This window comes from Taurulus bubalis (assembly GCF_910589615.1).
Source record: "Taurulus bubalis genome assembly, chromosome: 7".
NCBI classification, from domain to species: Eukaryota; Metazoa; Chordata; class Actinopteri; order Perciformes; family Cottidae; genus Taurulus; species Taurulus bubalis.
Window position 1 is genome coordinate 14982607 of NC_136595.1, and position 27951 is coordinate 15010557.

General features: G+C 38.1%; 2 protein-coding genes across 2 annotated transcripts; both read right to left on the bottom strand.

The window, feature by feature from the left end:
- Positions 1–899: 899 nt before the first annotated feature.
- LOC306739567 (uncharacterized protein) lies at positions 900–14409 on the bottom strand (the record flags this gene model as incomplete). Its single annotated transcript, XM_079221587.1, is given in 17 exon segments — positions 900–1842; positions 2023–2163; positions 2303–2422; positions 3095–3307; positions 4127–4306; positions 5112–5300; positions 6587–6673; positions 6858–7003; positions 7099–7126; positions 7709–8708; positions 10002–10051; positions 11376–11387; positions 11391–11601; positions 11726–11794; positions 12331–12509; positions 12949–13146; positions 14347–14409. Coding segments are annotated over 17 exon segments (2958 nt in total). The 3' UTR covers positions 900–1770.
- Positions 14410–16830: 2421 nt separating this feature from the next.
- On the bottom strand, positions 16831–27077 carry LOC306739568 (FYN-binding protein 1; the record flags this gene model as incomplete). The annotated part of the gene is made up of 16 exons (XM_079221588.1): positions 16831–17159; positions 17289–17326; positions 17691–17724; positions 18436–18598; positions 18876–18918; positions 19200–19260; positions 19690–19706; positions 19881–20028; positions 20743–20905; positions 21204–21336; positions 21994–22025; positions 22333–22370; positions 22545–22597; positions 23020–23116; positions 23654–24281; positions 27027–27077. 16 exons carry the CDS (start codon positions 27075–27077, stop codon positions 17122–17124), a joined length of 1737 nt encoding a protein of 578 aa, XP_079077714.1. The 3' UTR covers positions 16831–17121.
- Positions 27078–27951: the final 874 nt, after the last annotated feature.

Here is a 27951-nt window from a genome sequence, read left to right on the forward strand (position 1 = left end):
TGTATCCAATCTTTGACCTTTTGTTTCACTCTATTTCCCTTTTCATGGGTTATTATTGTTATGTAATATGTCCCTCAGCAAATATAGCAGATGTTAAGGTAACTTTACATCTTAAAACTTGCATGACACAATATGGGTTGAAATTAACTAAACTAACGTTAACATCACTCGTACTCTAGGTTACTTCTACAAACTAATATTAGACATGTCAGCATTTAAATAGAGACGATACTGATCAAACAAAATGTCAAATTAAAACATAATTGAAATTCTATTATAATACAATGACTAGTTTAGTTCACTGTTTGACACACCCATGACTAGTAGCTAAAGCACATCATAGTAGGAGTTAAGCTAAAAGAGGAAACACTTAACGTTAGCTAACGTTATATTCGGATACAGCTTCCTAGCATTCCACATAGTGATGGTTGATGACCTTATCGAAAACAAAACACAAACCTAATGTGCTCTCGAGACTCGTTGAACTGTCGCCTTTGATTACCTTTCTGTAAAATGGGTGATAGAATCTCCTTTCAGTGTCGCGGAAACACCAACGGCCGGTAGCTCGTCATTGACTCTTCATTTCCCCACAGTTTTCGCAGCGACAGGCGTGAGCTGAAGAAAGTCCCGCCCACACGGGACGCTGATTGGCCAATGTATAATCCAGGGGCGGGATCACAGAAACCGGTAAAGAATCTGATTGGCTTGTGCCAATGTTTTGGTAACTGAGAACAGCTGATTGGCCAGGCATTGACAGCACTGTGTTATGTATGAGCTCACAGAAAATGTATTTTATAATATTACTCACATAAATAAAATGCATTACTTTATTAGCATAAGCAGCATATGATTACATTGCATACTTGTAAAAGAGCAATAGAGATATTAATTAATAGCATTGTATTTGCAATTGTTACAAAGAACTGTGCTATTATCAAATTGATATATTTTTCAATTACATATATTGCAAAGACAACATATTCATAGAGCTGTACAGTAGCAAATGTAAAGTAGCTCTAACTTGGATGTATAAAGGCATTAAAATTAAGAAAAAAAAACAACTTTGCATCTGAAACCTTTTCAGCGACAACTGAATCTCAATAAATAACATGAAGAAGATATCATACATATATTTTTAATGAACATCCAAAACAGCAAATTCTTAAAAGTATATGCACCTCTCTATGATACAAGGCAGTTACCTTTTATTGTGCATGATATCTGCTTCATACCAGGCACATTCAGGGAAGCATTGTATAAATGAACCAGAGCTCTCTATAAAGGGTGAAAGACACTTGTTGAAATACATGTGTGGAAGTACATCATAATGAAAAACAAAGACTCTTTGTCCTTATTCAATAACAATTCTCTTGCGAGCACATTTAGCTCAGGCACACTGGCAAAACACCAGTCTCGAGACCAAAAACTCGAGAGTACAGCATACTCAACACAATGTAAAAAGTTAGTGAAGTCAAAATATATTGTGCTTATGAATTATTGCATCCCAGCTACTGCCTGCCTTGTTATATATCAGATAAATATGAACAGAAATCTACCATCTATCTCTGTCGCTTTAAAATATGCTTCACAATATAACAATGTACTTTACATCTTAAAAATACAAGACTAGTTTGTTGTATTGTTTTCAGTGGTGTGACAACATCTTGTGATATGCTGTATGAATAATTGCATAATATTTTCTTAGTTTGGCAAAAGTTCATGTCACTTGAACACTGTGCAGTATTTTGTCCTTGATGCAGCAGGAAGTGCTCATAGAAACACCGGCTGCTCTTGTCCTGTTAGGAGGCGATACGTTGAGGCTGGCATGGTCTTCAAGTGAATCTGCCAAGAGGGAGGGGGGGAGGGGGGGGGGAGAGAGAGAGAGAGAGAGAGAGAGAGATAACATGTTTAACTGTGACATTATGTCGAAATAAAAAGTAAACTTTGGAAAGTGGAATACGTATTACTTTTTTTTTTTAAATGAAAACATTTAAATGCAAGGTTTTCATCCCCCCCTCTCACCTCTCCAACGGCGTTGGTCAGGATCTGGATGATCTTGTCGTGTGGTGTGGCAACGACACTCTGCGCGTTGATTTCGATGATGCGGTGCCCAACACGAATGCCTCCTCTCTCGGCTATACCGCCTCGCATCAGACTGCATATCTGCAACCAGGAAGCGAGGGGGAATTTTTACTTTTCAAAACAAAAGGCAAAAAGCTAGTAGGTGGATTATTTTGTCAAAGAACAATAACTAATTGTGAGGATGAGAATAGTGTGACAGAGGATATGAATATTGACTTACGATGCCATCCTCCACACTGAAGCCCAGCTGAAACTTGGGATCTGGCCTCCTGATAATTGCCATGGTGACCGGTGGGCAGTGGACGATGCTAAGCTTCACATACTTTTGGCTTTTTAAATCCTGAGATAGAAACAAAATGTGATTAGATAACTAATGTAACAGCAGCATAAACAAATTAAAATAAGAAGTGTTGTCACCATTCAGTGGCTTTGACCCTTGTTTTCCTCATTAATGGTTTCTTTTTTGGGGGAGTATTTCCTGAACCGATGAGGTCCCGGGACAGAGGATGTCTATGTGTCCAGATTGTAAAGCCCTCCGAGGCTAATTTGTAATTTGGGGCTGTACAAAATCAACGTCGGACCACAGCTGAATAAAACCCATTTCTTTATTGGAATAGAAATAATATTTACTTGGTATACTTCCTTATTTATGTTACTAACTAATTTTATTAGTTTGCTGTTAGTTAAATTTTGATCTAGACACTTCTCAGTTCTCTTCTTTTTCTAACCTTAACGGGATGACACATCTTAAAAATATTGAAATATTGAATCAGTGCAATCATAGTGGCTATGAATACTGATATTGGCCCTTTAAACCCAAATTCATATCTGAAACCAACACTGGTATATGTGCACTCACTGCATGGAAACACAGTGCCATCTAGTGCATAAATATGGCAAAAATCACTCAAATGTACAGTGTTTATATTATGGAAATCTGTTATTCCAGCATAATAACAACAATAATTATTGTTGTCGATATCATTTTTTGCTCCCCGTGTGCCCTTCTTACCCGGATGATGTTCTGGCATGTGGTGATGGGCAGACCCACCAGGCTAGTGCTGTTTACAGACATGATGCGGTCCCCGATGCTGAGCTCGCCGCACCGCTCAGCGGGTCCTCCATGAAGGAGGTTCGCCACCACCACTGTGGGCAGGATGGAGCCCCAGCCGGACTCCACCACCGCCAGGCCCAAGATCTCCCCCGGAGCCTTAGTGATGGCTACCTGAACCACAGACACACAGCAATGCAAATGTTACATTTGGTTAACCAGTTATTTCCCTACAACCATCTACATTTGAAAGTTGTCACGTCAAGTTGTCAATACATGAATTCAAGTAGCTGTCCTCCTGTCCTATCTAGCAACTAGAGTTTATTTATTTATTTTGTATGCCTTTATTTTAAATGTAAAATAGAGAGGTGACATGAATTAAGGGGAGAGAGAGATGGTGAATAAGTCCCTGGCCCGGAATCAAACCAGATGTTGGCAATCACCATTTTATATTTTTATATCTTAACCATGAAGCCACTGGGACACTTTTTAAGCCACCTTTCAAGTGTAAGGGTTGATTCTCTAAAAGATATATTTTGGTTGAATTATCACTATACAGATGGCCTCAGCATTAGAGTAGATTGCAGATGAGAAACAAGATTAGGTGAGATGACATGAAAATGAGAAACCACATTGGAGGAAGGAACATGATGCAACACTCTTTCTGCATAAATAAGTGAGCTGAACTTTTGACCCACGTCTGGAGGGACCTGCTCCACATCTACTATTCAAGATATTTTTAATGTTATTAAAAATGTTATTTTTAAACATCTGAAAAAGCTACAGCCTGACATGATATTTGTTAATACTGTTCACATTTTAGGTTAAATATCAATGGTTAATGATTTAGATTTTTAATTGTACCACCTTATATGACTCTTCTAACATGTGCACTAGAAAACCCTTAATAATATCAAATTACATCATAATGACATCTATTAATGGACACCTGTAGTTTGTATTCAGACACATAGCCACAATCACTCTGCTCACGTCTCTGATGTTCTGAGAGTCCGAAAAGTGGGCCAGGTCTCCGTTATAGAGCTCCTGACTTTCCAGATAGTCACTGTACTCGCCAGGCCTCAGATCACTGGCCTTGATGCCGCTGGCCTGAAGAAACTGCTGGTACGCCACTCCGAACGCCTGACCGATAGCTTGGGCTATGACCTGGGCCTGGACGGGGAGACGGGGTGGAGGAGAAAGAACTGAGTCAGGTTGCAATTTGTTAAATAAATATTCTTCCTCCATTTTTTTTTTTTCACCCTCCATTTTCATGTGAACATATACAAGCCAATTGGTTGATTTGCAAAACATTAAACAGTGCACATAAATCACGTCACACCCCGAAACAGACAAACAGAGAGCATCAAGTCTCCAATAGCTCCCTACTCTCCTTTAAAAGACAGCCTATGCCTTTACGGTTTCATTAGTTATTTGTTACATTTACTGGCCCATCTATTGAGAATGTACTGAAAATAAAACTTTTCATATGAAAGAGTTAAGTTGGGACAACTAGCAGTAGACGCAGTGGCCTCATGGCCTTCAGTATCCCACAGCTAATTAGTTTCTAAAAAGAAACCCTTCCTCCCCCTACTCAGTCTTGCCAACAGTGGGAAACTGGGACGGCAGCCAGACCATTTTTACATTCAGGAGAACTCGCTGGCTGTCTGATGGGAGGAAACTAGGTCAAACTGCAGCTAAAACTGTTGTCCAGCCAAAAACAGCACATTTGATCTGAGACGCAACACTAAAGGGGGCAAAAGATACCATAATAATAATAATGTCTTGACTTGCTGGCCCGTTTGTGACTTCTGCAGCTAAACACTCAAGACTACAGATTAATTGAAACGACGAAGTTGTAGAAACAATAAAGACCATAATCGCAAAGCAGTGAACACTTCAAAACTTCACAAAGAAATCTTTTAAAATCAGTTTAATTTCCTGTTTTATTAAATTGTCCTTTAATAAAGTAACTCACGTCGTCAGAGGAGAAAACGTGGCAGACCATTAAGCACTTCTTCTGAGGCCCGGAGGATGAGGAAGAGGAAGAGTTAGAGGCTAGGCCACCATCCTGCCCTTTACGTTTCCTTCGTGCCATCAGGACCACAATTTTACCAATGTCGGCAATGTATGAGATCATCTGCAGAGCGTGATCCATCATGGCTTCCTGAGTGGAAACGAGACGTGAGGGTGTTAAAAATATTATCCACCGAGAGAAAAACACATTTTCATTGTACCACCTTATACGACTCTTCAACTTGCAGACTTGAAACTTGCTTGAGATTGGTCATCCAATACAAAGAACACTGGCCCATATGCATTTGTTTCTTGTTTGGTCAGTTACATTTGTATTGTCTGGTACTCTAATTGAAAGCACCGACTGCAACCACAAAGCACCGCATTGATGAAAAAATATGAACTTTGTGATAATTGTGTGACTTTAGGGATTTATTGTATGTTAAATGTTGCTGTTAAGCAGACATTATATCTAAATCTATTAAATATGAGAAGTTGAAGTGTTCTTTAATGCAACAACAGGGGAATAAAAAAAAAAAGAAAAAAGATTTCCCCTTTAAAAATTAACAATAAAATGACCAAAAGAGATGATTTTCCTTTTTCAGTTATAATTGAAAAAGTCAAGATTCTGGAATGAGATGCAAAACATTCAATTAAAACTAAGTGACTTAACAACAATATTATTTATACCTGAAACCACAATGTAAAAAAAAATATATATATATACACACACACACACACACACACACACACACCACAAAAAAACAACCCTACCGTTTTTTTATATTCATGCAACCATCCATGCAAAGAGGGAGCGGACAGAAAATGACCCACTTTGGCTCTCCTGACAATATAACTACATAGCGAGAGAAAATAGACTTTACTATAACTGCAAAGTGCTCATATTAAATCCCAATTCAATTTTATATTCAGGATTCCGGCTACCACAGCTAATGTACATGTTTTATCAAATCGTGAATCTAATCACATTTCAGGCATTTTATTAACGTTCATGATGGAAAAATAAACGATGGATCGACAAAAATGACAAGTTTAGACATCAACGCAGCGCAAGGTTTAACATATTTTACGTCAATAACTTTTTGATAACTTCTCCAATCAAGCTATTTCTTCACAACATACTTTGTTGATTAACTACCTAACTAGATAAAACAAGATAGAGAGGTACTGGACACTAAAAATATGATTTTTGAGCTGTAAACTAAATGATATGACTGTAATATGATGGCACACATCAATGGAGTTAATATTGACATTTCTTTCTCTGAGATTTGAGAGCAAAACTTTAGGTGAGACAACGAAATGATAATGCAGAATCAAATAGGGTCCAAAAACATCCAAAATAAAATTAAAATAAATGAAAAAAACAATCAGGTACATTTTAATCAACTTATCCTTAGTGGTAAGAAAACATACCTGAGTGTCGGCAGTGAGAACTTTGATCCGTTGGGTTGAGATGAACAGATCCACATCAGTCATCGGCTGGGACTCTCCCTCTGGAGCCTGAAACAAAATAAGTCACACTGAGAAAAAAACCCAGCTAATGCCTCAATAGAGGAATTTGGATTTCAAAACTGGTATTTTCAGAATGACAAACATCTCAATCTAGAATAATACCACACAGTAACAACCACTGCCATGTTTCCACTGAGAGCTTCTCTGCAGTGCATCTCTTATGAGAGTTCACCTTAATGCGGTCCACAGCCTCCTGAGCCTGCGTCATCCGGGCGTTTGTAGACGGGTTCTTCTCAGATTTGATCTGAGTTGAGCCTAAGTACTTGGAACCAAATATCACTCCATCCAACAGGTCTTCAGGGTCACACGGACCAGGCACTAAAAGAGTAGAACACAATAATATAGACAACGACTTTGTGAAATCTGAAAAAAAATCCATCTTTCTAAAAGACAACTGTGCTGAAGGGACTCACCGTCTTTATATGAAGGATGATCAGCATTCTGCAATGACAGCAGAAAGAGAAATTAATGAACTGTCAAGACTGAAATTAACCAGATACAAAAATAAAATAACAACAGTTCAAGAGAAATGTATAGGTAATTTGCTAAATTGATTATCTTAGTTACTTAGCCATTTAAAAAGACCAAAAATCAAACAAAGAAAACCTTTTTGGAGACTAAACTTTCTGTTCTGGTAACTGTTGATGGTCATCCACTCATTTTTAATGATCTAATTTAGACATTTTGTAGACCGATTAATTGATTAAACAAAAAGGCAGCTCATAGATTAATCAAGTGAACATATTTGTTTCAGTTATAACATAGCATCTGTCACAGAAATTACAGATGACAATTAAATGTTATTACTTTTGTAATGATAAACAAAATGCCATTGTTCTACTTCATTTAAGATGATAAATATTTTCAGACAAATGTATAACATGCATCACAGTAAGTAGTTTGAAACGTGTATAAGTAATGAGTAATAGGGTCTTCTGTAGAAACTGAATCAATCTTAACAAAACTACATTGGAGTTTACAATTCATGCCCCTTTCAGCTAATAGAAAAAGTAGCTCAATTACCGGCTCGCTCTCCGCAGCAGCCTCCTCTTCCTCTGGAGGCTCCTCGCCCAGCTTCATCCACACTGGCTCAGGATACTCATCATCAGGCAGGGAGGTGAGGGAGTCCTCCCGGTGCCGCTGCTGTTGACCATTCCCATAATGCCCCCAGAACTTGTGAGCATCCTCCTGGCTGTAGGAAACCGACACTACGGCATCCATGTCTCCTCTGAGGGGCGGACAGGTGGGACTTTGTGGAGCACTGAGCTCTGTGAACTGCAGCAGCCCCAGCAGGTCTCTCTGGTGGCTTTCATTGAACAGCAGCCCTGTGGTTTCAGTGCTGTCCTGTGTTAGTAGGGAGGGAGCACACGCTTCCAGCTCAGACCGGCTGGAGTACTGGTGCTGAGCGAGGTGAGGTGGTGTCCATCGGCTGGGATGAGGCTCTTCCCCCATCAGTTGGAGCTGGCCAAGCAAGGTGTGGATGCGGCTGTGATCTTCATCACCTGATCTCCTGTTAGCAACCTCCACTTCCTGCTCACTGACCATATTCTCCACATCACTTACCTCATCTCCAACAACCTCCAAGTCCTCAACTTTCACCTTTTCCTCAACTACTTCATCCTCTTCCTCCAATTCCACCGTAATATCCTGGACTGAGATATTTCCCACAAGCTCCTGCTGGTTCACGTTGCGGGGAGCCACCGTGTCACTCATGACCAAAGGTAGTAATACTGCCTCACCCGGACTTGCCTTGCCCAGATTGTCAACAGAGGGAAGGAAGCTGGTGTCATCCAGGTCATCTGCTGAGTCCGCCTCACTGGAGGAGTCAGACCTCCAGTCTAATGGAGGAGGCTCGATCAGATTGTAGGAGTCAACGTCCTCCACCTCTGAACCTTGCGGAGATGCCACAATTTGTTGTCTGCTAATCTCAACCTCCGAGGCCTCATCAACAGGAGCAGTTGCAGAACACAAGGAGTCTGACTGATCACCGGGGCAGACGTCCGAGTCCATTTTGAAAGAAAGCCTGTCAGTGAGAGAAGTTTGATTTATGAGGCAATCAGGAAGTGGGGTTCAATGGTTTTCCAACTATATGAATAACATCGTCATAAAACAAACAAAAAGTAATTGATAAGCTGCAGCACAAACCTAGTATACTGGCAGTATAACAAAAGACTATCTCATAGTTCTTCAGTACGAGTAGAACTAGACACCATCAGTGCAAGCTAGCTGAAGTACAACCAAACAACACCATGAACATCAAGATAAAGAAAGCGATCTAAAGCTCAAAGTATTCAAGGGCAGCATGTACAATATGGGTAATAGGGATGAACCGATCCAACCTATTCACTCCTGATATACCAATACTTTGGTACTGATCCAATACAAGTATCAATAATATTCTGTATTGTGTGGAGGGTACTGGGATCATTGTTTTACGTGTGAGGAAACATCAGGCTTGACTTAAACATGGCTTTACTAACTTTGTAAAACAAAACAAAACATTAACAAATACATAGATATGCATGTACTTAATGCAATTGTCATTCATTGACTCAATGGTATCTGATCGATTTGAGTATCGGACTGGTATCCGATATGTGTAATCATCAAATAGACCCCCAGACAACACTCCACATTCCTTTTAGCTATGAAAGTTGTTTTACTACAAGTAATTCAGTTGCCATTACTGCACCATGAAACAAATTGCACGTAGAACAAAGTGGTTTGCTAAACCCAAGCTTATCTGAATTTAATTTAAATATCTGCACTTTGCATTCTCTTGAATACTTATTTTTACAAATCAGGCCGATAAATGATCCACAAGGCAACACAGTATTTATCTGCGTTCACAAACACACATCGTATATATTTTTACAGGAAAATAAAAATACATAAAAGTTATGTTTTAGCAGATTAGCTGATTGCTTGTACTAACTGTGGATCTTTAAATTCAGGAAGGTTTGGAGAAATGTGTTACGTTAACGTAACGCGCTTTGGAAATGACAGTAAAACTTTCTGTCGACAAAATGTGAATGGCCACTGGACCCATGGCAGAATAAAGTAGGGCGAATTAATAAGCGCTAATAAGAGAACAATCTAACCCACATAAAGTCAGACTCCCGAGTCACAACACCATTCACTGCTTTACGTTACACAGTCTAGCTATCGGTAGCCGATACAGCAGCTCCTCGCTCACTAGTTAACATCGAAGTAAGCTAATTACAACCCGCAGCACACAGAGAGGAGCTCGTTGATAAACTGTATCACTTCTGAGTTCATAAACGGTGGTTAAAGCAGCGAAAGGAGCAGCGCTCACCCTTCTTCGGTCTTCCCCGGTTTCTTTGTACTGCCGACACGGAGACTCCTCTGGGTGCCACGACAGATAAGGCGAGGGGGTTTGGGTTGTCAGTCTTTTCCAAAACTTTGGCTTTGTTTTATTCGTCATACTAAAAAAAAACTGCAGCAAGCTCACATAATCACTTTCATCTCACGTGAGAGTAAAAATACGGCACAAAAACAGTTTTCGTGTCATTGATGTGGCAGATGTCGAGTCGACAGTTTTTATGTATTCACTGGCTCTGGTCGCTGTGCTGCGTTCAATTGCTGTTGTAGCTTCCCGGTTATCGTCAGTTGTTCGTTTCTTCCTCGTCTTTCAATACAGTCTCTATACACATGACCACAAACTTTAATTTACAGCACTTTTCCTGAGTTACAAAAAAACCTCGTATTGGATGGCTAAAAATAAACGTTCAGCATTTGTTATTAGAATTTGACCATTCGATGTATAATGTAATTTAGCTGCCCTACTACAGCTGGGGCTGCATCTCAATCTCGATCCGTCCGTCAGCACTTGAAGGCAACAGCTGCACACGTCATGTTGACGCTTTCAGACCTGCTCAACCAAACATCGATCAAACAATTCAGTCAATTCAATTTATTAAAAAAGTTAATTAGTTTCCATAATTTAAAGTTACTGAACATATAATTCAATGTACATTTCAAGCAGCTTCTGTCGAATTTGACCAGTAACACAAACTATATAAAGCTTCACTAGTGTTTTCTAAGTGCAAATCAGCTGAGCTCAACTCCTGAGGGACTTAGTGAAACTTACTGTAATCAGTTTCTGTAGTGTAGCTTGGAGACATTACATCCTTTAAGCCGGCCTTTCAACATTTTGTGACAGAAATGTAATTTTTACTTAAATTAAAAATCACAAAATGATTTATTCACTGTATAGGAAAAAATGAAAGTTTGAAAATGAATGATGCTTGTGTATCAACATAAGGCAAAAATACAAAGTTGATTATATATATATATATATATATATATATATATATATATATATATATATATATGTTATATATATATATATGTGTGTTATATATATATATATATATATATATATATATATATATATATATATATATTTAATTTGAATGGAATTGAAGAAAGATATTTCCAAAAGGCTTTCAGTCACATCCGATAAAGCAATTGGATGATTGGCTACAAGTCTACTTTGATTATTCACTTATCATCCAGTTATACGTCCAGATGACTTATGTTAATATATCTCCACAGACAGTCTGACTGGAGTCTGATCACATTAAAGATCAGCTACTCATCCTTTTACTCAGAATTTTCCACAAGTACGTATCAGTCATTTAGTCAAAGCACCTGATCTATTCCTCACAAGAGGTAAAGACTATGGACTGTCTGTCTCGCCACTGTCTCCGGCATTCATCTGTATCAAACCAATCAGTGACGAGATGGTGCCCATCAGCCCCACCAGCCAGTTGGGGAATTGTCCAGCCCACAGGAAGCCGGGCGGCATCCAATGAACGGCATTACCGAGGTCAGCCATGCTGCTGAGGATGGAGAGCACCTCCCTTTGCATCTGTCTGCGGAGCTGAGAGCGACTGCAGAAGAAGAAAACACAGGTTTATTTTTTCCGTTACAGAAAAATGTCTGACACTGTGAGGCTTCCTCTCTGCATTTACTGCAAAAAGAGTGGAAATTTACAGAAAACTGTAAATACAACACCTGTTGCCACCTCCATCCCTCTCATATCTCTTCAGCTTCTTCTTTAGGAGCAGCAACACTCGGAGTGATCTAAAGAGCAAAAGATTCACATGACAGCTGAAAAGCAAGTGACGAAGTCCTGCTCAATCTTACAAACTATTCTGTTACAAATATAGGGAAAGATAAATGCACTTTTTAATTATTTTTGAAAGGTGAAGCAAAAACACATTTTCTAATTAACTTGAAGGATAAGACATTATTCTTTATTTGTGGGAATTTCAACCATGAATGAATCCACAGTTGGTGCTCTAGTGAGTATTCATAGCAGGATGGTGGTGGGATTGACTGAAAATAAACGTCAGTGCCCATTTGTATTGCTCTAAAGAAACATGTCAGTGCAACAGTGAGTCTAACCAAAGTGGAGGTCTGTGATGCAGAGGAATAAGGTACATCTGTTTTTTTCTACACAGGAAACACCTGATAGCGTAAAGTCAGCGTTATGTATCCTTATTATTCCTCATAATTATGTATGAATAGTGACATTTGTCATTTCAGCGCTGCATTATTTAAATGTCAGAGTTTTCAGTCAGATTTGGTTTGATGTTTGTGCACAAGTGAACTCAAACCTGAGTATTCCCAGCAGCAGTGAGGTTCCCCACAGCACCGTGCTGAGCAGCCACCACTTATCAGACTTCACTTTGATGAGCTCAGCGTCAGCAGCCCATGCAATGTGTTCACAGGGGTAGTACAGCTGGTCAGCCACGTTGGTCAGCAGCGATACCAAGCGCACGCCTGCGTCCTCCTCCTTTGAAAGACATGATGCCATATTTGCATTAATGCTGCAATTTACTAGATAGCTTTTCATTTCCAAAGATCTGAATTATTTTCACAGAGAATGATTTGTTTAAAAACTGGACATTAAAATGTTGTCTTCATAAATTAATATCTGCTATTTTAAACAAAGATTAAAGAGCTTTCATTTAGTTATTTTTTAATTAATCAACAGTGAGTCAACTGAGTCTGAGCAAACGCAAGCTCTGTCAAAGTCTTTCATTTTTGTTAAAATGAAGAGGTGTTCGAATAGGCGACAATAGCAGATGCTCATTTAGTTCAGAATATGGACAGAGAACCCATTTATTATCATGAAATAAACCATCTAGAGAGGAACAGGAGCTAATCCATCCCTTCCTTCTTGACTGAATGATGAAGAACAGAGCAGAGTGTTGTTGTTGTGTGTGGCTGACCCCGCCTCCAAGCCCGTAGCTGTGGGAGTAAGCCAGCATGGCCAGATCATCGAACAGCCTCAGCACCGTCCTGCAGTGGCTGAGCTGAGCAGAAAACAGCAGCAGACGTTTCCCGAGCCGGTGGGATGAAACATCGGTTTCTACCTTCTGGGAAAGAACTCCTCCGACCAGCTGTGAGCCATAACAGACTGTCCGAATCTGATAAGACAAATGGAGGGAAAACACCGGGTAGGATTCAACGACTTTCAAGAAGACTTTATTTTCAGGGATGAAGTCAAAGCTGATTTTTTTAGGTTTATCTTGTGTTATGCTATAGTATATACATTTCACCATATATATATATATATATATATATATATATATATATATATATATATATATATATATATTGCATCTCATTCAAGTCTAGCTGTTTATTTATACTGACTAACACCAAGTACCATCACTTTATTATAGTGTACATTAGTCTGCTGTTTACTAGACTTGCTGCTGATATTAATCACACTCTTTAAGTCATTAATTGCTAGTTTATATTTCTACTTCCATTCTAATTTCCATGTTGTATACCTCTAATTATTAATGTTTTACTTATTCTATTTATCTGTACTTATTTGTGTCCTTGTGCTGCTGTGACAACATAATTTCCCCTTTGGAGTAATAAAGTTGTATTATCTTATCTTAATGTCACAGAGAAAAAACCCCTGAAAAAAGCATATGTCTGTACTAGTAGTTTAGTATTTAAATTTCTGTACTCTCGACCAACTTGTCTTCAGGGTTTATAAGGTGTAACTAATACCCAGTGGTGGATTGTAATTCATTTACTCAAGTACTGTATTTAAGTACAGTTTTGGGATAGTTGTACTTTACTTATTTTTCATTTTATGCTACTTTGATCTTCTACTCAGACACATTTTGTAAGCCATTATTGTACTTTTTACTTCACTATATATGTGAAATTAACAATACAAAAATATGAATCAACTAATGGGCTAAAGTATTACATAATAAGAAACCAAGCAGTAGATTAGCTCCAGCTTTACCAGCTGCACCATTAAAGTGATGAATCATTTTAATCAAGTATAATATCTATTATTCTGAAATGGGCTTTTGGTACTCTAAGCATATTTTGATGCCAATACATTTGTACTTTTATTTAACTAAAATGTTGAATGCAGGACTTTCACTTGTAACATAGTATTTTCACACTGTGGTGTTTACTACTTTTATTTAAGATCTGAGTCCAACACTGCCCGTCTCTATTGTGTATTAATGGCTTACTGATGTCTGTTTTCGTGTTAAACTATCAGCTGGAATAGATGGACTATAAAATCAAAGCTAGTATAAACTATCCCATATTAACACTTGATCATTCAAATATAAAACTGCACGAGTACTTACAACTTTATCTCTTCCTCTATATGACTCCAGCAGTCGGACCAGAGAGTCCACAGACGGCTGCATATCTCTCTGCTACTCAAACACTCACGACGCAAAACAAAACAATACACACTGATATGTGAATCTCCTGCACAACATCTCCACTGGCATCTTTATCTGGTTCGTTACTAGCTGGACTTTGAAACAGGAAGTACCTCAAACAGACTGAAGTAGACGACCACAGAGTTAATCGAACTTCTTCTTTGTCTTCTTCTTTTCGTCGTGCGATGGCGCATTGTTTGTGCAGCATCATTTTTGCTTCAACAATACTGGCCATCTGTAAATGCAGTAAAAGTATTGGGAAATTATGCTTATCTAGATTATGAAACATAAACATAGTGCAGTGACCTTTACGTTTTACTTTACAAATTGTTTTCTCCTGGTAAATCTCTAATGGATTAAAAAGTACAGTTTATACGTACAGTTGCTCCTCAAAATGTAGTAGAGTATAAAGTCTAAATAGCATAACATAGAAATACTCAAGTAAAGTACAAGTACCTCAAAATTGTACTCAAGGAGAGTACTTGAGAAAAAGTAGGCCATTTACGTATTCAACTTGGTATTGTGGTGCAACTGCCTTCAGTTACACCATAATACGCAACTGCCCGTGTTTCTCAGTTAACTCTGCAAAAGTTAGCATTTTAACTCTTTCAATGTGAATTCCATACATGATTTATTTTCTATGACTTTACATAATATCACTTATTTTTAACACTGGCCCATTCAACCTTACTCTTGCATGGAGAGGGATGCTGAGGCACTTCTGTCTCCAAAGTCCAGCCAGAAAAATGACCTGGTGCATTTGAGGGCCACACTGGAGACAACGCGTGTGATCCGACAGGAGTAAACCAATGCTCTCTGATATGGACCAGAAAGTCCAAAGATGTTTGAACTCTGTGAACTTAAAGAGGATGTATGCTGCCGATATACACATGAAGCATCTGCAGGCCTACATATTGTGTAATGTTGATTTTTTTTTGCTGTTGAGCTAACTGTTGTGCATTTTTTTTGTTTACTGTTTCAAATTTCAAGGAATAGTCTGAATCTTGTTTGTGGTGTCTAATCTTTGTATGATTTGTAATCATCATCATTCAATTTGTTGTGAATGACTGTTTTCTTTTTTTTTTATATACTTGATATTTTATTTAGGCATTTTTACAGTTTAACAAACAAACAACCTTCAAAGTAAGAAGGAATATAAGGAATTAACCATGCATATGGCCAAGTGGGCCATAAAGAAAGAAAACAAATAAAAAAAAATTAAGCGGGTAAATAAGTAAAAATAAGAAAACAAAGCAATCAAACAGCCATGCAACACTTCAAAAGCATCGTCAGTCAATCGTGTCAACCATAAATTCAATCCAACATACAGATATATTACACAAATTTATATTCAAAAAGTTATATTCACAGGGTTTCATTAACTTAGTTTTAAACTTATATATATATATATATGGGTTGCATCATGATGAAACATAGTTCTTGTCTTTTTAAGAGATACTGCGCTTCTCGAGCCAACAAAATCCAGAAACCTGTGAGGTTAGGGAGGGCGAGTCATCTGCCCATTTCCTTCTTTTGACATATATTTGGTCCATCTTGTCCAGCTGGCCATGTATATGTCCCTTCTCAGTCTCAGAAGAAAGGTCATTCTTTCCATCTTGTGGATTTCTTTAATTATTTCAGTCCAGTTTTCTATTGAGGGTGGGTCGGTTTGTAACCAGTTACGAGTGATTGCTTCTTTTGCTGCTACTGTTAATATTTTTAGGAGGTACCTGTCATTTTCTGTTATTTCTTCTGGTAGATTACCCAAATAAAGTGATTTGCATGTAAATTGTATCTGTTGCCCCAGAATATGTTGCATCATTGTCCAAGTGCTCTCCCAGAATATTTGTATTTTAGGGCAGCTCCAGAAGATATGATGGTGGTTCGCTGTGCTTTCCCCACAATTTCTCCAGCATGTGTGGTTTGTTGTCTGAATGACTGTTGATGGTTTGACTATTGCCTCGAGTCGAAACTTCAACCTTTACTGGAATTGCTTTTAGCTCGCTGAATAGCTGTTGTCACTTTTCTTTCACATTTTTTCCAAATTCATATTATTATGTAAATGATTAGTCTTGATGAAATTACTTCAATGTGTCTCAAATATATTCAGAATATCTTTGTCCCCCACATTTTCATTGCTGATCTCGCTCATTTCCATTCGGCTCCATCATCTACACATTTTTAACGTTACACAATAGAGCCAGGGGCTAAGTGTTTTTTTTTCCTTCTTCTTTCAAAAAGACAGAACAAATTCAAAAATAAAATGAACACAGTTACCAGTAACATTTATTTTAAATTATCTCAGAGGTCGAGCAATACACAAAGCTACAGTTATAGTGCATTCATTTTCTATACAAGCAGTTTGACAAACAATGCAAAAGTAACAAGTTTGGTATTCTCAGCAAAGGGTTTATATGTGTGAGTCTCTCTCTCTTCATTCTATTTTCAGTTTTGGTCCCCCAGTTTATATAGTTTTTATTTCAGCTAGTTTGTTTGTGAGCCAGACAGCTCGTTTCTGTTCCACCTCAGTTGCAATAGGAAGCCTGCTGTCTTTGAATCCTGTTTGAGTGAATGCTACTGGTGGGGTCAAGCAAACATGTGCATCCAGATGGATAATTATATATTTTTTTATAGCTTTCAGTTTCAGTTGTGTATCTCTCTCTTTCTTACGTTGTGTGATTAGTTTGGCACGTATCAATAACCAGTGTGTACAGAGTCATTGTCGTAGACGTCTGAAAGAAAAAAGAAAAAGAAAAAAGTTGGGTTTTCAAAAGTGAATATTTCAGATTACATTTTAAAATTACAGTAACACTGTTTGCGTGGCATTTATTCCAGAACATGAAGATCAACAGATAACTCACCGTCTGGATAGTCAACATCGTCGTAAATGTCTCCTTCCCTGCAAAGGAAGACTGATGTTAAACTAGCTGCAGAAAAATTATTTCTATTGATGTTTTTAGACATAAAACTCGATAACTGACTCACGTCGAAATTGATTTTACAACTTTGTTTACTGTAATCGTGGATGATAACAACATTAATTTATATCAATTGCAGATGAAATGGAAAGATGTGTAAACATTTTAATTCTTCTACTACTACTACTAAGTCAACAAGGAGCAGTCATTATACCAACAATGCATTTACAGGAAAGTAGAAATAGGTCATTAGGTTAAAGGTCATTAGTTACTCATATAGAAACTAAGTTAAAGTAATGTTAATGGTAGCAGGGCCGCATATTAAACTGATGAGGATTCACTTACATTGTAAGAAGAAGAGATCTGGACACATAACCATCTGTAAGAGGTGAGAACAACAGACTTTGTGTAAAACAGTCGCATTGAACTAAAATACAGTTTTACTGAATTGGTGATCCCACATATTCTCTTGCAGGTCAAAGTTTTCCCTTATTCAGTGAAATATCTCAATTTCTACTAAATGAACTGGCTCTGTTGAAAAATGAACTGTCCCCAGACAATGTGCTCTGTTGACTTTTTTACTTCTTTTAATTGAAACATCTCATCAACTATTGGATGAATTCCTGTGAGCTTTTGGTTATGGCTATGTTTGGGTTAAACACATTTATGGGCTTAATTGTAACAAACTTGATCTCCTGACGCCATCATCGGGTAAAAATGCAATGTGTCCGATATTTCCAATAGCCCCAGGAGATCTCTCAGAGCACTTTCTAAGTCTGGTGAGATGCTCTCAGAAGGTAAGTGACTAAAGAATGTTTGCCTGCTGATCTTAGACTTGCTTCAACACTGTGTTCTTTTAAGACCAAACTAAACACCTTTCTTTTCACCCGAGCGTTTGAACGTTTTTTTGCATGTGTATGTGTGTATGTATGGATGGATGTCTGTGTATTTGCACATATTTGCTGTTTGATGCTTGACAAATACATTTGAATGTGAGTATAAAGCCGGTCATTGACAAACTGCTCATTTATCAGCTGCTGCATCTTACAATTACTTTACAGTCAAAGAGGGATGTGAAGTATTGACATACATTTTCCAAACTGGTTGCAACACAGAGCTTTCTTGCTGTTGGTGAGTTGGATGATGTCCACAACTTCTCCTTGAGTCACGTGCAGATCCTTCCCTCCTGGCTTCTTTATGACACTATTGGGATCCACCATCATGGTATGCAGCACCCTGAGAGGCCCCTCATACTGCAAAACATCAGTTACAGTGATCCATTTTATTTTTTGTCTTAATGCAACATATTAATGTTATGCATCATGTGGAAATCATGCTTCTCATAATTATCGGATGTATGTAGAATTCCTCAAGGAACCACTCTGGGCCCTGTTCTTTTATATATATATATATATATATATATATATAGATATATATATATATATATATATATGCTGATGACACATTGCTTTATCAAAAAAAACAAAAACATTTTGGGTGTGAAAGTGTGAAACGTTTTTTTTTTTTTACCTTAAATCTTTTTTTTAACTCCTTCTCCACTTTGGGATCTATGCTGTAAAATTAATATTAATAGTTATTTAGGAAGCATATATATATATTTATAAGCATTTATCAACAACACATTTCCTCATGAATTGCCTCCCGCAGATTATTGCATTTAATTCGAGACATATTCTTGGTTTCTTTCGGTATTGAACAATAACTCATGTAGTCTTATCACTTTTCAGATCCACATAAATAAAGCTTTACATTACTCAGATACTGCACTGAGCTGTCAATATCTCAGTCTCTCATTTCCGATTCCCTTTCAGTGGACCACATGTGAACAGATACCTGATGTCAGGCGGTGGTGGGGGGAAATCCTCAATTATTGGTTCAACGTCATCATAGTCATCTGAGGACAAAAATAAATTAAAACTAAAATATGTTATTCTTATTTCATGTTCAATGGCTCAAGTTGGTCATTGCTCTCTTTCTTCAAATCAACAAATATTCTATTGAGTTTTAGCAAACTGTACAGAGTGTTATTGTGTAAAATGATTTAAACTGTGTTTGAAGCAGTTAATTGTGAGCAGTATTTGAATAAGAACAGACTTTTAGAGATTGTTCACCAATGGCTAGTGGTGTGTAAATATACACTCATTAATCCCTTTTGTGAATCCCTATTAAATATGAAATGTTTTATTAAAAGAAAACAATGAATTAAAACCAACAAGTTGGTCTTCTGTTGAGCAATGATTAAGTTAAATAACACCTTTGAGAATTCACCTAGCATTAATCTTCAACAGCCACTAATGTTTATGTGTGGTGTGTTGTCACTTACCATCATCTTGAAGCATGCTGCAGATTAGAGGAAACATAAAATGTTAGTTGGAACAGACGTGGGTGAAACTGAGAAAACATTGCCACTAAACAATTAGGTGGATTATGCACTGCTAGGGTAAAAATGACTTTAGATTTTTCTCAAAGTATAACAAGAAAAAGGTTAAATAGGATGAACATGATCTACTGTACCTGTCGCTGCTATGGGACTTCACATTTAGCATCAGTGGAGGGTCTGGTGGTGGTGGAGGCAACTGTGACGTGATTTTTCTGGACTGAAGCACTTTGCGCTTCACTTCTTCATAGTCAATATCCACAGATGTGTTACTGATGTATCCATCTGCAAGGTAACACAACATCAGAAGAATGTCATTTTACTTTATGACAAGAATTCAGTCAACAGTGAACCTTCTACTGAAAAAATGATAATCAATATCATCACTGGGCGCCTCTCCTAAAAAAAAGACTAAAAGTCATTTTCGTGTTTGATATATTGACACTCTTTTTTTGAAAATGTTGTATCTCGATCTACTAGAACCATTATGCATCACTGTTGGCAGAATAATTCAGGTACATAGCAGAACAGTTATTTTTTCTTCAACAACAAATTGGGATCAACATGTGTTATCAGTGTCACATCAATCAGTGTGGAAAATATATTCAACTTTATATATATATTAACTACTGCTTACATGCTACATTGCTACAAGCAACATAAACACTTGCCAAAGATACTTTAAACTAACTAACAACTAAAAATGTCTAAATACTTTTCACAACCTCACTTTCTCAGTAGATTGTAGATTGTTATATAGATAGATTGTAGATTGTTATATACATAATGAAGGCAATGCAGAGGAAAAATGGTCCGGACAAAATTTCTTCAAACTAAAGATCTAAACTCACATTATTCTTCTTAAATACAAGAGCACATCCACACCTTACATCCCAAAGCAAAAATAATTGCAGAAAGTATTACAAGGCCAAGGCATATTCCCAAAAAAATCTAAATAAAATCTTGACATGCCAAATTGTTACACTCAAGTGAACTCACAGTTTCCGTTCAAAGAGCGAGCCAACCATTTGCCTCCTGGGTTATTCTTAACTCGGAGGATCTCCACACTCTCTCCTTGTCGTATGCTGAGGTCCAGTTTTCCTCCTCCATGCCAGTCATGCCGGACTCTGGCGGTATGAAGAACCTCCATCTCCCCTTGCAACTGCAGATGGACATAGACAACACTGTGTGAGGTTGACAGTCAACAGGAACAAATGAGAGTTGTATGTAGATGGAGTATGCATTTGAATAACCTCAATGATTGATATATCAATGCTGGATTAAATCATTTCCAGCAATAGATATATTATGTGAATTAAAAAAAAAAAAAAATCTTCGGCTTGACCCACAGGTGGTGCATTTTCATAAAATTGTCAATAAATCAATAAATACATAAAAAATCTGTTTGATCTACTGAAGTTGGACTTGAGTGTTTCATGCAAGACGAATGTTGTAAGTACCTGAAAGTTCTTCTTCAATTCATTTTCTTTTTTCTGACGTTCCATCAGATTTTTTTTCTCCTGCGCCTGTTTACCCTTTGCTTCTTTTTTGTTTTGCTTCTCAGCATTTAACCGATTTAGATCCACCTGATCCCTGTAAAAGAACAATTCAAATGAGTGATGACTGAGAGACTGACATGGCCGTCCCACAGGCCAAAAATGCATTCACATTTAGATTTTCACAGATTTCTCTCATAGTAGTCCCATTACTTCTTTGACTCTCTGGAAACAAAACAATAACAAAAAAACACGTTTCAGGCCTGAGCACTACTTAGTAAACTGTTTACCAACTGCGCTATCTCACAAACTTAACTTTATTTGTTTGTAAAAAATTTTTTCCTCAAACAGGAAATATGTTGAATCACAGAAAAAACGAAATACGATCAAAATAAATATCTGGCATAGTTGTGGCACATCTAATGTGGTTTCCCAAACACCCAGCACGACATCAAAATGCTATTTCTTTGTGACTTTAAATATTTGTGTATAAAGATGTGTATTATTTAGGATGATTTTTAGTTGTCTCTAATACAAAAACCCTACTTGCTAAAACCTTTTAGGTAATGGTGCTTACAGTGGTGGTTGTTGCAATAGAAGCTACTTCGGTAGGTGCAAAAATAACAGAAGCAGTCCAAAGAAACTTTGTCTTGCTTCATGTCAGCAGCTGCAGCCACCCTTTTTTTAGCCAGTGGAGCGCTGAACAAATACAGACGCAATGGTTTAATGATAAAGGTAGAAAGTTTATACTTACTCATCAATGAACTCATACACATCATCCTCTTCCTGCAACAGAAAAGGCTTTATTTGCACCTCTAAAGTTATTAGAATAAAGGGAAACACCACCCATTGAAAGAACATTAGTGTCTGTAACACTGACAATAAATTAAGCTTAATAGTCATTTGTTTCAACAATATAAAGGAATATTCCTCCAGCAATACAAGTGTAAACTGGAATTTTCGTGGAAACTTCATTCTAATTTTAGTCTCTTGTTTGAAGGGAATATATATTTATATATATATATATATAAAAATGGGAGGCATTCTCACTTTACAGTAAGTTAAAAGTTCAGTTTCAGTGTTTTGTGCTTACCCCGTCCATACAATGTGAACTGTTGTTGCTCCAGGACTCTGTGAAGTCACACAATATAAAGACATTAAAGGCATTTGAAAGAGTGGCACATTCTCTTAATATCAATACAAGTTGTTATGAGTGAAAACCCTTTACTTAATTCCTTAAAAGGAGGAACAAAAGCTTCAACAACAAAATGAGCCATGCATCAATAAACAAAGTCCAATTGTTACCGTTCTTCTCAAAGCTTGCAATGTCATCATAGTCCTGGTTATCTTCAATGTCCCTGCAATAAAGGATTATCTTAATCAACAAACCTGTTCATTATTAAGCAATTGGTTACGTGGCATGTATCTTAGACCACTTGACGTCTGCACGCTGCAAAGGTTTAGAAAAATGTGCTTAGATATTCCTCATTCATTTCACTCTAAATTTTAGTCTCTGATATACGTCTCCCTAAAGTGTATTACATTTATTATTTTTATCTCAAGATTGTTGCTGATTTTTACAATATTTCCTGTCTTCCACCTTTACATCATGACAACTGTGATGGAAATAAGAATGTGATTGTGTCATTCTTAGAGATTTTATTATGTATTACTGTGTACTTAAATGGAAATAAGTGGAAATTACATTAAATTAAAAACAAAAATATTTTTCCTTATGCATACATCCGTGCAGCATCGTGTGAACAAGGTAAATACTCACATGGAGGCAATTTGGTGCGGCAGCCCTCCGGGTTTGTTGGATCGTTGTGGCGGTTTTGGAGGACTGACGAGTGCGGGTAAAGACATCGCTCTGGCTTCTGAGCCCGGGGAACATGCTTGGAGAAACAAAGAGAATGTGCAAAGAAATACAATGAGACGGTCAACCATCAATCAACAGTCACATGTTCACATTATTATGGACGGTGAAAAAAAAGGAAATAAATCGGATTCACAATCAACTTAATGCTCTTAAATGTCCATCAAGTGCCAGCAAAGTCAACTCAAGTTCCTACATCACAGAACAAGGCCTTTTTAATTTTCTGTAAAGAACTTGTTTTGCTTGGTTCAGTGGTTTGATAGATTGGGACCAAACTAAAGGTGATGCAAAATAATACTATTCAGTGTTTATTAAAGGCATTTAGAAGAGTAACATGGCTGCCAGTACATTTCAGTAGAGTAGTACTACAGAAGCACAATATTATAAATAAGTATGTGCTTCAATATTTGTGTTCTAAGACATAGAAAAGATAAAAGCACAGCCATTCCAGTACACACCAGAAATGTCAGATCGTCTTTCATTTATGAGTTGAGTCCATAATTACAAATCTGTGAGCGAACAAGCCCGGGAGACTCACCATCACTCTTTCTTGGAGCAGGAAGGGCAGATCCTCGGTTGAACCTCAGATAAGGCTCCAGTGTGACATTGAGAGGCCGTTTGGGCTTCAAGGGCATGGGTCCTTCAGGGGGTAGCGGCCTCCTCAGTGGAGTCACGTCCCTTGCACTCCTCTGTCGGGGTGGCTGTCGGGGCGGCTGTCGGGGCGGTAGAGGTGTGGAGGTGGTAGCTGGTGCCGGGGACTGAGCTGGAGACAGGGCTGATTTGGTGCCTGGAGGCTTCTGGTGCATCAGCATCATGTTCTGTAGCATCTCCCCCTTCAGCTTGACCTTACCGGGGTCTGCTGGCTGGCTGGATACTCTGATTCCAGGATTGGGATGCGGTCGAGGGAAGGAAGCAGGTCTGGAGGGGATGGCGGCTGCCATCGGTTCGGCTCTCGGGGATCTGACCAGGTCTGGACTGGCCGTCGGAGGAGGAACCGTACGACTCAGTCTGTGATGAGCCAGATCGTTCTCTGTCAGTGGCAGTATCAGTTTTCCAAACCCAGGTCTTGGAGATTTTGGGGAGCCGCTCTCTCGGCTGCTGGTGTCCGAGGTGCCGGCCTTGCTGTTGAACCTGGCCCTCAGAGCCTTCACGTCAACGCTCTCCCCCTGACAACAACACAGGAGCACAAATTCAACTGCAGTTGCTCCGTTTCTAGAGCAGGAAGTTAGCAGCACAGCACGCAGCAAGACATGCTCCTCAAACGACGCTCACACACACACACACACACACACACACACACACACACACACACACACACACACGCTCTCTTTACAAGGTGAGAACACACCACGCAACAACACAGTTTCCTGGTTGTTTCGGTCTTCACGAAGCTGAGAAATCTCCAACTATTTGAAGAAGACAACACAGTCTGAACAGAAAGATATTGACAGCTCAAAAAGTAACAATAAATACTGTGAGAGAGTGTGATCATTATTAACAATCACTAATGATACATACAAAATGATGTTTATGTTTCTTTTATTAAGACTTTTCATCGAATAGAGGTGAGCCAAAGTAACCAAGAGGTGTTTTTCTTTGTATGTAGAAGTTTGAGAGAACTCACTGAAGGTTTTCTTTTTGTTTTATCCTTTGTATTTTGGTTATTTAGTGTAACAATGACAATAACATGCAAAAATGAAAGCTCATAAAAACAGTCACATGACTTACATGTAAGCATCTTTATAGGAGGGAATTTGGGTTAGATATCTAGTTATTACTGCAATGATTCCATGTTTTTATTTTTGTTTATGTTTGACCACTCCCGGAAAGTATTTTCTGTGCACCTGTTAAGCATCTGATTTTTAGGCATTATTTGGGGGTTTGAATGTTGTCATACTCACTAACACAAATTACCTGAAATAAAAGAAGCACTTTTGAATAAAGTGCTCGGAACAGTTTAAAATAGAGCATCAATCTTCAGCAGACAGGAATAATATCATTGGTTGAGTTTAACTTCTATAGGAAGAGTCAGAAATTAGTTTAAATAGACCAACGGCTCTCTGACTCAAAGATATGATCAACAAAGAGGGAAATGTTATGCTAATGACAAGAAATTCTGTGATGAATTAATATCTCATTCTGTTATGTTGACAAAATAAAAACAGGATGACAGTGAAGGAATTACACCATTTATTGTCTGAACATCTAAAGCTGCAACAAAGCCAAACAGAGAGTGCAAAGAGGAGCAGGAAGTGCTCACAACCACACACCTCCGTACCTCAGCATTCTGCTCTGGTTACCATGGAAACACCCCAAGCTGTCACTCCCGCCGAATAAGCTGCAGAAGCTCTGCTGGCTGGCAGTTGTCTCTTTAGATACGAGGAACAGACCAAAACTGTTCTCTCTACACCACAAAACACACACACACGACACACAGACAGGTTCACTTTCAGTCAGCGAGCGTCTGCAGAAGTGCAGTGCATGTATGTGTGTGTGTGTGTGTGTGTGTGTGTGTGTGTGTGTGTGTGTGTGTGTGTGTGTGTGTGTGTGTGTGTATAGGGGTGACACATTATCGCAGATGTTTTTGAAACTGTGTCGCCACAGATTGTAGATGCACACAGGTGTGCTGCAGAAAAAACATGATAACGCTGAGAAAAAAACATTTTACAAACATTAACTAATTGACAAATTGACGAGAAAGTCAAGTAAGATATGACTCAAAGTTATAACTCATATTTTAGTTTTGTATATTTAATGAAATATCAATTAACTCTTTTGATGTCTTCTGTTGATCTACATGTTACGATTTGTCTTATTATCAGCTTGTCAGTCATAAAGAATTTTGAAAGGTGGATAAAGTTTGATTAAATATATTCAGGTAATACTAGTTTTTTTTCACATATTAGGTTCCAGACAGTCTCTGTTACAGAAATGATTCATTTATTTAATTGTTGGCGTGTATAAAAATGGACGGATTTACAATTGTTACACCACGGTGAGGGCTGTCTTGTCTTGGGTTTTTGTCTCGTAACTTCCCGTTTTATTTTGAAGCATGACTCTCCTCTCGTTTCAGGTCACTTGCCTTTCCTCATGTGTCACCGGTCTGATTGTCTCCCCTGATCCCTGAGTGGTCCCACCTGTTCCCCATTACCCTCATGTGCTTATAGTCTGCGTCTTCCCTCTGTCCTGTGCCAAAGTGTTTGTCCTGGTCCATGCACCAAAGCCCGCGGCCACAGCCCTAGATAGATTTTGCCCAAGAGTTTTGTGCGTAAGTAGTTCTGTTCTGTTTTTTTCCCCTCCCTCGGGAGCGCTTTATGTTTGTAGGATTAGTGAGAGAGTTGTTTTGGATCAAAGGAAACAATAAAGTGCGCCGGTACGAATATCCCCTGCATCAGGGTCCTCCTTTTAGACCAGGCCTGACAACAATAAGTAGTCTGGTATCAGTGGAGTTGTGATGGTCTTCAGTCTTTCTACACCTTGATTTGGAGAAAAACCTCGGGAAGCATATAGGTCCTTTACAATTAAAAGACAATAACCTTTTCTGAATTTAAAAAGTCTTATAATAAAATGAATGTGTGTAGTTTAAGAGTTAGATAAGTAAAGCAGCGCTGAGCACACTGTGAATCATTCACCATGGATAGCACTATGTAATAAAGCTTTCTTTCATCAGTAGCAGCACGAACATTTATTTTTTTCTAAATCCAACTTCCCCTCCCGTTGTGAAAATGATGTAATTACTGTCGAAAACAACTGCAGCCAGTCGATCAGACCATGAACTTGCAGGATTGCAGAGCAGGTTAAAAGTTTTAAACTTTTAACCTGAAGTATTTAATGAGTATTTAGTTATATGACAGAAGGAAACTGAGGTTGAACCCCAGTGAAACAATACAATCTGTTGTTGCTATTTCTACAGTCGTCAGATTATTAGACGCCTTGATGTTGAGCAGGAAATGACCAGACATGACCAGTGGGAAAGGTGCTGTGGAGGAGTTGTGAAACCCTCCATTGACGTATATAATAAAAACAACAACATTACTTTCTAAATAACAGAGGAAAAAACTATTTCTTACCATATGTTGTCTTTAGTGATGGTTTAATGATGGATAAAGTGCTCCATATCCAGTATTGATTCAATCTGCAGGCTGGTGCTGCTGAACAGACTTGTGTCACTAAATTTACTGCAAATGAGGAAATGCTCTGCAGCTCAGTGTTGGGAACGAGGCGACTGACAGCGCCACACCACCGACCGCAGAGAAAGATTAACATGCCATCAGACAATTCTGTTTCATTTCTTCTTAAAAGGTTTTCGTCCCGCGTATGAAAGTGTACAGTAATACATGTATGTGAGGGCACTGGGAAGCAATGCTGTCTGTTTGTATTTGTCTTTCTGACCATTTCTGTTCAGACATTTACCTCTTCTATTTTAATAACATAAACATTTTTAGAGAAAGAAGTAAAACAGAATTACATATTTTGTGTTAGCTTCCTTGTCCGTCCTGTATTTTATTCTGCATTTATTCTACATTAGGAGTAAACCTGAAGACAAATTGTAATTTGATGCAGAAAAAGGAAAGTAACAACTAGAAACCAATTAAAGAAATGTAAATTAATTTAAAGTACCCCATAAACATATATGAGCTGGTGAAATGAAACACGATTGGCTTTGCGATTGTAATGATCAATTATTTGAATGAGATTATGAGATTTTTGGATTTTCCAATTTAAACAGAAACTAAACATTAAACTGTAAGTCTGCCTGACATGTTTGATTGTTTTAATCTTACAGTTTGCTTGAATAGCAACACAAAGATGTACTTCTATGTGTAAATAAAAGAA